General features: G+C 33.7%; 1 protein-coding gene across 1 annotated transcript; it reads right to left on the bottom strand.

Annotated features, from left to right (window-relative positions):
• Positions 1–9,724: 9,724 nt before the first annotated feature.
• On the bottom strand, positions 9,725–10,360 carry LOC133854505 (uncharacterized). Its single transcript, XM_062290743.1, has one exon. The coding sequence runs from the start codon at positions 10,228–10,230 to the stop codon at positions 9,889–9,891; it is 342 nt and encodes a 113-aa protein (XP_062146727.1). The 5' UTR covers positions 10,231–10,360; the 3' UTR covers positions 9,725–9,888.
• Between the last annotated feature and the right edge of the window lie 387 nt (positions 10,361–10,747).

The following is a 10,747-nucleotide window of genomic DNA, read 5'->3' on the forward strand; positions in this document are numbered from 1 at the left end:
TGTATATAGATATATTAGAGGTTATTGTATTCTGATTTGGGTATTTCTTGGATATATTCTTGGATTTTGATTTGGGTATTTCTTGAAGCTGCTAGCCTTGGTGTTGTGAAGGAAAAGAAGAAGGGATGGTTCTGGGTTTGAGGCGAGAGAGAGATCGGTTCACTGCGAGAGCGTCCATGGGTAGTGTTAGAGCCGGCGTGATGTTTGGAGGAGATGGGTGGGTTAGAGAAGGGACTGAGTTGGCAATGGTGGGTGCAGTGTAATCTAGGAAGTGGGTTTGGGATAAGGAACCACATCCATAATCCATTATCATGGTTTTGTCCATATGTTGGTGTTTCTGCAATTGGTTTGTTTTTTTGCCTTGGCCACGTAATTTTTGTGGTATTGATTTCTGGCCACAAACATGGCATTAGCCGGGAGACTTCAGGGAAAGAAAGAAAGAAAGAGTCTAATATGAAGCCATCCTCATAAGTATCCTCATCAGTTTGTAAGACTTCTGTTGTATATTGACCGACACCATCCACTTCCTCAAAGTGTTGTGCTGCTGTTAACATATTGACCGACTCCATCCACATCAGTTTGAAAGACTTCTGTTGCATATTGACCTCCCAGTTAGTTGGCTGCCTAGTATGTTTTGGAATTTAGAATATGTTTGGATTAGTAATTTTGTAACAAAGGACAAAAGGCCCAAAAAGTATAAAATTTTTTTCTTGAAAAAATTAAAATCTGTACAAAAAATGGCCCAAAACAGGTATAAACCTGGCCCAAAACAGGTGTAAAAATAGCCCAAAACCGATTTTAACCCGACCCAAAACCGGAATTCGAAAGCGGTTTCAAACCGCCGGTTATAACCGCTAACCGGCGGTTATAAAAATAACCGCCTCCGCCTAGGCGGTTAGCGGTTGCGGTTGGTAAAATAAAAATAACCACTAGGCGGTTAGCGGTTTTAGCCAATAACCACTGGTTATAACCGCTTGTACACCCCTACTTAAGAGCATCCCAAAAGAATTTTAGATGAATTATCATTATTATAATTTATTACCATCATTATTCTTTAGAGGGAATTAAATTTGATGGAGCCGCAAGTGGTTTCCAATTTGAACCACAACCTACAAGTTATTTTTCTTTTCCTTTTTAATAAGTAAGCCCTAGAGGAAAGGACACGAAGATATTCAAACTAGCTAGCTAGCGACTTTTATTTTTCAAGTATGGTTCAAAGCTAAGCTACGTACCTCTTTTAAGGTTTGAAAAAATTTCAGTCCATTTCTTGATCAATTTCTAAACGAAAAGTTTTGCTTTAACATCTCTTAATCAAGTAGGTGACGACAAGCTAAGGCCTTATATAGGCTCACATGGTATGTTTTACACTAACCCTAAATTTAAACACACGTATTGCTCTAAACCTTTCTTTCATTTTAAGACCTTAATAGCTCAAATGAGGAGGACAAAATGAAGTGGTTGACATTGTTGGTGCGGGTGCAGAAGAAGTGACACAGAAGGCGAGCTGTGGGGACAGAGTGAAAGCCCTAGTACCATATGGACTACCATATCAGTTTAATAGCTGACATTATAAACGTCAGAAGAGTACTACTTTAATTTATAAATAATTTGTACTCAATGTTGTAATATATAATCTTATCAATACCCGTTACAATTCGCAAGTGATTTTCAATTTGAGCTATACCGTACAAGGGTTTTTTTTTTTTTTTTTTTAATTTTTATTATTTAAAGGTAAGCGAAAGGAGATGGACATATTCAACCTAGTGACTTTTGTTTTTGGAAGTGTGGTTCTAAGCTAAACTACGAACCTTTTAAGGTTTGAAATATTTTATATAGCTAGTCATTTTCTTTGAAATTCAAAGGAAAGTTGTGCTCTAAAGTCACCTGACCAAGCTAGTGGACAACTTTGCATTTGGATTTCGCTTGCTCAAGAATTAGTCAAGAAAATATGTTCACTTAATTTATTTTTTTTAATAATAATAATATAAAAAAATATCTTGTTAACTGCCTTTCCCAGTTGCAGATAATTGGTTTGTAGCCATTAAGTTGTCCCAGAAGTTCGTGGTCGCTAGTGTGTTTTGAAGGATTTATTTTACCCGTTTAAATTTTGTTTTTGTTCCATCTAACTAATATATACATAATTACATGTAATTTAAAATTTTAAATAATGTGAAAAAATATATTTGCAAATAGAAATAGGATCCTCCATCCCCAAGGACCACAACCCCAAACAACACTTAGAGAAGGTGAATATGTGTTTTCTAATAATTCCAACCAACAAAAATATCATAACCACACACAATATTGCCAAAATTAAATAAAGCAGTAATTATTTGCTTGCTGCAATCGTTATTAGGTGTCGGGTAGTGCTACGTGTCTATTAGTTGCATTAAGGGCGTTGCTTAATTTTTTGCTGAGAAAAGTAATGTTAAATACTACACCTCCAACCTACCAATTTAATATGATAGAGACATAGCAGCTATTTTCTGCAACACACGTTTATTCATTCTCTAAATCACTGGCGGGCTTACCCACTTGGCCCATGGAGGCTTGTGGTTTTGGGCCTAGCTCCCTGCCCTAATGGGTCTATTTGGTCGGGCCCTGTCGGGTACGGTGGATCCATGAATATCAGAATTCTCTCTTAATGCCCCCACCAGGTAAAAGTCTCCATTGATGGAACACGATGTTGGATGAAAGGAACAAAATTAGAGAAAATGTGACTTTAATTTGATTTTATCTTCTTCTTTTCTCTGTCAGGTGCGTGACAATCCTTTGTTTTCATCGTAGCTTTTAGTGCACCTACCTCAATAATTCCAACATCTTGTCTGTCCAAACTCAAGGTTCTTTATGATTAAATTGTGAGGAAAAATATAAAACTAGTCCATGATTTACTGATTTGCATTTAGCCCCATGTGGCATCAAAATAAATTCAAAAGTTTTTACGATATGCCAAAAAAATATTTTACTCCCCCCAGTCAAATTTTGTCCATTGACTTAATAATTCTGTTAATGTAACATTGTTTTAAATATGACACATGTCATAATTTTATTGGCTTTGATGTGTCACACTATTGAAATCTGCTAAGACAGTGAATGAAATTTGACTGTAAGAAATAATTATTTTTCATTTTTTTTTTAAATTTTTATATCTAATTTCATGTAACCTAAATTATTAAGTTGACACATGTTAGAACATGTATGTGCTCGATTAAAAATATGTGATAATTACATGCATTTTGAACACATATCGATTTAATAAACTCGGTTAAAAGAAACTTTGTCCAAAAATATTCATGTAGGAGCAAATTTTCTTTAATCAGCAAAATATTAGGAATATTTGATCAAGTATCATTACTTGGAAAAGTTGGTGCATTAAGCTATTGATAAAAGCCGTAAAAAAGTAATGCCCTAATCTCTCTCGCTCTCTCTCTCTCTCAAAGACAGATTTTAAGTCTGCCTTCAGAAAGAGAATTGACAGGTCCTTTATGAAAAAATAATAAATAAATTGTTACAAAAATTGACATTCGAATGTTTTTTTTTTTGTTTTGGTGAGCCATGATATAGTACATTGAGATTCCATTTAACTAATCAAAAGCTTAAGTTTATACGCTTGAGTTCAACTATGTTATATCAATAACTTACACTTATGACAATTATTTCAATGTGATACTCAAATATTTTTATATTCACATGTATATACTCAATAATCACTCTCTTACGTGTGAGTCTATCACCATATTGCTACATTAACTTTCTTCGTACAAAAGTTCTTTTTCAATTTTATGGGTTTTTTCTAAGATCGATCACCTGTGTGTTACATGGGTTTGTTAGCGCTACACACCTTTGTCCCTACTTTAGGGACTCATTAATTTGTATTTGTGCCGTGAACCTTTGCACCTTACTTCAATGATCACATTCGTATTCACATCTTGCACTTCTGTTTCTATATGTTCTAGATATCCTTATTCATACCTGTGCCGTTCCACCATGTCGCACACTATTATTGACTTTGATACCACTCGTTAAGAAAATTGATACATTAAAAGTCTTTTAATGAACACTTTTAATGAATTCATGTACACGTTGAAAGACCATTGGACCTGTACATTTACGCTCAGCTATATTATATTAGTCCCTCACGTTTTTCGCCCACGCCGCCTAAATCGGGACAACGTAATTTCCTGAACAAAAGTATATATAATAAATTAATCAACAAATAAAGGGCTAGCTCCACTAATATATATACAGTAACATAGTAGACCTTGACTAACAGGCCGATTTTGAAAGATTTTCCATGTCGTGTACGTGTTCGACGCCCATGGTCGATCATCCTTTCAAAATCAACCACTTCATTTCTCTATGCCCAGATTGACACTCCATGCTCTTTGTACCAATCACTATATATCTTCCCCATCTCTACATACCTTCTATAAATTCACATTCCATTCTCTCTTCCTCTTATCACAGTTATACACACCAACACCGCTCTCTCTCTCTCTCTCTCTCTCTCTCTAAATATGTGGAAATCCTTTGTTACCTCCTTTAACAAACTTTGGTTTTATGAAGTAGAAGAAACTAGGACGCCTGCCCTTAATGCAAAACCCATATACAGAGATGAGGTAGATCAGAAGAATGCATCCAAAAAGAATGTGGAGAAGAATTCGGAGAAGAAAAGCTACGGCGGCAGTAGTGTTGATAAAAAGGAGGTGATGAGAGTAAAGGTGAAGATGACAAAGCAAGAAGCAGCTCGAATGTTGTCAAAATGCAAAGATGGTGGGTTCCTTGACTTCAAGGACGTAGCGCATGAGCTTGTGTTCATACCACCAAATCGTGTTACTCTTGTGTCAGCTGAAGCTACAATTAATGGTCAAGTACTGCTTAGGAGCATCCCAGAAGAGCTTTAGAGATGTATTAATCTTTTTTCTTATTCTTACTATTGCTAGCTAGAATTATCTTTTATTTTCCCTTCTTTTTCCCTGATCTTCAATCTATTCTTTTCGCTTTCAGTAAGAGAACTGATAAAACAATCCATAAACTAGCTATTTCGCTGCTCTCTTGGTGATACAATGGACCCTTTCGTCTCCCTTGGTCAAAGCATCAGCTAGATAGGAAGTCTTTGACGGTTTATTAAGGCAAATTCCAATATATATATATATGTTCCAACATCACTTATATATTCAACCAAGAAGATTGGTCAAGATTTTTAATTTGTTACATTTAAATGTTAGGTCATTTAAAATTTTAATTAATGAAGCATGCATCAACATAAACTATTAAAATATTGATTAAATGATTAAATTTACATTTTTCTATTAATTTTTGCGAAGAGAAGAGTTTTTAGTCCACTCGAAAGGTATCCAAGTGCAAAGATGAAGGGTTCCTTGAATTCATGGATGTTGGGTGTGAGCTTGCTACTATCAAAACATAGCTCAATTTGTTATGATTTTTAAATTTTTTATTTGAAAAAAGTATTTTGATGTGATATAAAAATAAAAATAGTTTAAATATTCCGTCTTTTAAATTATTTTTTAGTATTTTTGTTTTGAGAAGAAAAAAGAAAAAAGAAAAAAGAAAGGTTTAACAGACAAAAATTACTAGCAGTACTTATCCTGATTTTAAGAGCATCCCAAAAGAATTTTAGATGAATTATCATTATTCTTTAGAGGGAATTAAATTTGATGTAGCCGCAAGTGGTTTCCAATTTGAGCCACAACCTACAAGTTATTTTTCTTTTCCTTTTTAATAAGTAAGCCCTAAAGGAAATGACACGAAGATATTCAAACCAGCTAGCTAGCGACTTTTATTTTTCAAGTATGGTTCAAAGCTAAGCTACGTACCTTTTAAGGTTTGAAAAAATTTCAGTCCTTTTCTTGATCAATTTCTAACGTAAAAGTTGTGTTTTAACGTCTCTTAATCAAGTGGGTGACGGCAAGCCCTTATATAGGCTCACATGCATGATAGTCTACCTAACATTTATTATGTTTCACGCTAACCCTAGATTCAAACAAGTGTACCGTTCTAAACCTTTCTTCTATTTTGAGACCTTAATAGCCCAAACAAGGAGGACAAAATGAGATGGTTGACGTTGTCGGTGCGAGTGCAGAAGAAATGATAGAGAAGGCGAGTTGTGGCGATAGAGTGAAAGCCCTAATACCATATGGACTGCCATATCAATTTAATAGCTAACATTATAAACGTCAGAAGATCGAATACTACTTTAATTTATAAATAAACTTGTACTAAAAGTTATAATAGTCTTATTAGCATCCGTTACAACTTGCAAGTAATTTTCAATTTGAGCTATACCGTATAAGGGTTTTTTTTTTTTAATAATTTTGTTTTAATTATTTATTATTTAAAGGTAAATGAAAGGAGATGGACATATTCAACCTAGTGACTTTTATTTTCGGAAGTGTGGTTCTAAGCTAAACTACGAACCTTTTAAGGTTTGAAATATTTTAGCTAGTCATTTTCTTTGAAATTCAAAGGAAAGTTGTGTTCTAACATCACCTAGCCAAACTAGAGGGCGACTTTGCATTTGGATTTCACTTGCTCAAGAATTAGTCAAGAAAATATGTTCTTTCACTGGCTCAAGAATTAGTCAAGAAAATATGTTCACTATATAATAATAATAATAATAATAAGATAATTTATTTTATCGGTTTAAATTTTATTTTGATGCATCTAATTAATATATACATAATTATATGTAATTTAAAATTTTAAATAATGTAAAAATATATTGATTATTTGCAAATAGAAATAGGATCCTCCATCCACAACCCCAAACAACACTTAGAGAAGGTGAATATGTGTTTTCTAATAATTCCAACCAACAAAAATATTGCAACCACACACAATATTGCCAAAATTAAATAAAGCAATAATTATTTGCCTCCTACAACCGTTATTAGGTGTCGGGTAGTTTTACGTGTTTATTGGCTGCATTAAGGGTGTTGCTTAATTTTTTGCTGAGAAGAGTAATGTTAAATACTACATCTCTATCCTACCAAGTTAATATGATTGCGACAGAGCAATTATTTTCTGTAACACACATTTCTTCGTTCTCTAAATCACTGGCGGGCTTACCCACTTGGCCCATGGAGGCTTGTGGTTTTGGGCCTAGCTCCCTGCCCTAATGGGTCTATTTGGTCGGGTCCTGTCGGGTATGGTGGATCCATGAATATCAGAATTCTCTCTTACTGCCCCCACCAGAGAAAAGTCTCCATTGATGTAACACGATGTTGTATGAAAGGAACAAAATTAGAGAAAATGTGACTTTAATTTGTTCTTATCTTCTTCTTTTTCTCTGTTAGGTGCGTGACAATCCTTTGTTTTCATCGTAGCTTTTAGTGCACCTACCTCAATAATTCCAACACCTTGTCTGCCCAAACTCAAGGTTCTTTATGATTAAATTGTCGGGAAGAATATAAAATTAGTCCATGATTTACTGATTTGCATTTATCATTTAGCTCATGTGTGACATCAATATGAACTCAAAAGTTTTTACAGTATGTCAAAAAAATATTTTATTCTTTACAGTCAAATTCTGTCCACTGACTTAACAATTTCATTAGTGTGACGTTGTTTTAAATAGGACACGTGTCACTGATTCTGACGTATCACACTATCGAAATCTGTTAAGACAGTAAATGAAATTTGACTATAGGGTCAGTGGGGAATAATTATTATTATTATTTTTTGTGAATACATCAAAAACTTTGATTTATGAATTTAATTATTTGATACGACGTAAATCTAATTACAAATAAGATAAAGTGAGCATTTAGGATTGTGATTTCATAGACAATAAATGCGATTTTAAACTAAATTGCAGAACATAAATCGTTTGAAAACTGCGTTTTTAAAAATTGCTATTTGAAAACATAGAAAATTTATCTTTTTAAGTGGCAAATAAGATTGTGTTTTTTTTTAAAACATAAAATTTTAAAAACTAATTTACTATTTTAAAGGCTAAACTGCGATTTGGCTAAACGCTTAATTGTATTTTTTAAAATTATTTTTTAAAATCACACTTTATGAAATTACAAAATCAGTCAGACCCAAACTACTCAACTAATTTTGTAATTTTTTTCCGAAATTATGTTATCTTTAAGAGAAACTGTCTTTGCTTTACTGCACAAGAATTTTAAAATTACAAAAAATATCGTGCTTGGCTCACCACAGATCTTGCGCGATTAATGCGAGTCCTTGACTCGGCAGTCGACGGTCGACCGTCGACAGTCTCCCAATTTTAGGTTTGTTTTTTCCAATGTTAGCAACACCAACCTACTTTTGTCCCTACTTGTTAAAGAGTTGACAAACTGCACATCATACTGGAAAGAGTCCCACTTAAATATACTTTAATAAATAAATAAAATAAAAATGTGTGCATATTCTAACATATTTTGACACAACACACGACTTAACAAGAATTCGGTACAAAATTAACTGATTAAGATTGAGTAGTTTGATCTGTTTAATTAAATAAGTTGAGCGTGAATAAACCTATATAATCTTATACCTATGATTCGATTCAACGTGCAATATTTTAAAGCTGTTAATTTTTTACACGGCCTGAAAATTCAACATGAAATTAGCGAGTTAAGTTTGAATAGTCTAACCCGTTTACTTCAACAGGTCGAATTATGATTAACTTATAAAGTCTCATCCTCGTACATCAACACGAAAACAAGAATTTTCACTTCTAATTTCAAAGTTTAAGAGTACTAAACAGCCCACGTAACTAGGAAAAAATATTCTACAACGTTAATACTTTGTAGTTAGAATTAGTTAATGTTAACAGTTAATCACGCGTAGGGTTGGCAGATTGGGTTGGTTAGATTTGGACGCAAATCTTGTTCAAGAGCTTCATGGATTGTGGCGTAATTCACGTAGGCTTTAATTATGGGGAAAATCTTGTTTTAATTGGTAGATCAGGTCGCATGATTTAGCTGAATTATTCGTGGGCTGTCCTCAACGTCCATTGTGATGGAACTGAAAGGGACAGTTTTCTCTAAATTGATTGAAATTTTCTCAATTTAGTTTATTAAATTGGTATTTGTCGTTAGGGTATATGATTGTTATATAAAAAAGTAATTATTTTCCTATACATTTATTTAAAAAATACACGCTCTAAAAATATATATATTAATTTGATAGACTCGGGTATAGGTTTTGCTCGGTTCTCATGTTTAAGGGAAAACTACACTTAACCTCTTAAACTTTCATCATTTGTAATTATCTCCTAAATTTAAAAAACTTTTTGCAAATTTTGTTCAATCCTAACCAATGCCTAAATTCTTGTAAAAAAAAAAATTTCTAAAAAAATTAGGGTTATTTTGAAAATTTTGACACCCCTCTGCTAGGATTTTCGAAGGCTGAAATTGAAAAAAAAAAATTAAAAAAAAATAAAAAGAATTGAAAGATGGATACACTAAATTGAGAGTTTTTGAAATTTATAAACTAATTACAAATTCGGTAAAAGTACAAGAAAATTAAATGAAGTTTTCTTCAAACCAAAAAAGCATATGCACATCATACTTTGGTACACACAGAAGTTTACAGAAGTTTGAGGGGAAGGATGCAAAAATGGTCTTCCTCTTGTAATATATTCAGCTCAATCCCCATAACCTTTGCTTCTTTCCTTCATTATCTTGTTAGATAGTGGAAATTCTCATAGAATAATAGACATTTTCCAAAGAAGAAGAAGAAGAAGAAGATCTTTAACTTAAAATATTCATCTCAACCAGTTAAGAAAACTTAATTACAGATATGGACTCAACCCATATGATCAAAATTTCATCAAGAGCCTACAGATCGATGGAAGAAGAAGAAGAAGAAGAAGAAGATGAAGAAGACGAAGAAGAAAGGCTGCAATTGAAGTACTCATCTTTCCATCTCTATAACTTCAGGGCTCTCCATGATACTCTCCAGAGAAGGCTTCCACGCCTCCACTTTTCCTCTTCCTCTTTGTCTTTCAATCTCCCTGAAAACATCTTCCAATCTCTTCCCTTCTTTATCCTTCAGCTGAAGCATGAACCACTCCAGCTCCTCCTTTGTTAGCACAATTTTAAGCCTTATGCTTCCCTTCTCAAACCCACTTTCCTTCACAAACGGGCTTGCTGATGATCTCTCTCTTTCATCATATCCCTGCTGCTGCTGCTGCTGCTGCATTTCCTGATCCTCTGTTTCTTGCCTCTTCTCGCATGTCTCCATGCAATTCCCCATGATTCTGGATCTCCTGGTGGATCTAACTGGTGCCAAGAACAGTGTTTGGGATCCAGAGAAATTAAAGCCACTGTACTAGAAAACTACTTTTTGGAAGTTCCAACTTTTTGCATGTGAGGTGTGAGCAGAGTAGGGAAAGCAGAGAATTTATAGTGTTGAAGGCATGAAAATGACAATATAATATAAATAATAGAATTATTTCATTTTTGAAGATTTGATTCTTTTTCTACTTGCTAAGTGACAAAACTACTCCCTAAATTTGTGTGATATATAATATCCATGTGGGGGCACCTGATTAAGAAAATTCTAGGCCCTGACCTAATTACTATGTCTCATTCCCCCTCCTAGTCCAAGTCCCCAATGTGTACAAACTATAGCAAATGATCTTTGTTTTTTTTTTTGCTAAGTTGAGAAGTACAATTTTAAATGTGAAATTATGTACAATGCAATAAGATAAAACATATATTGACCGTAAAATGAGATCATCTCTTTGTCATCTATTCCCTCTTAATGAACT

The sequence above is a fragment of the Alnus glutinosa genome, chromosome 13 (assembly GCF_958979055.1).
Source record: "Alnus glutinosa chromosome 13, dhAlnGlut1.1, whole genome shotgun sequence".
Lineage (NCBI taxonomy): Eukaryota > Viridiplantae > Streptophyta > Magnoliopsida > Fagales > Betulaceae > Alnus > Alnus glutinosa.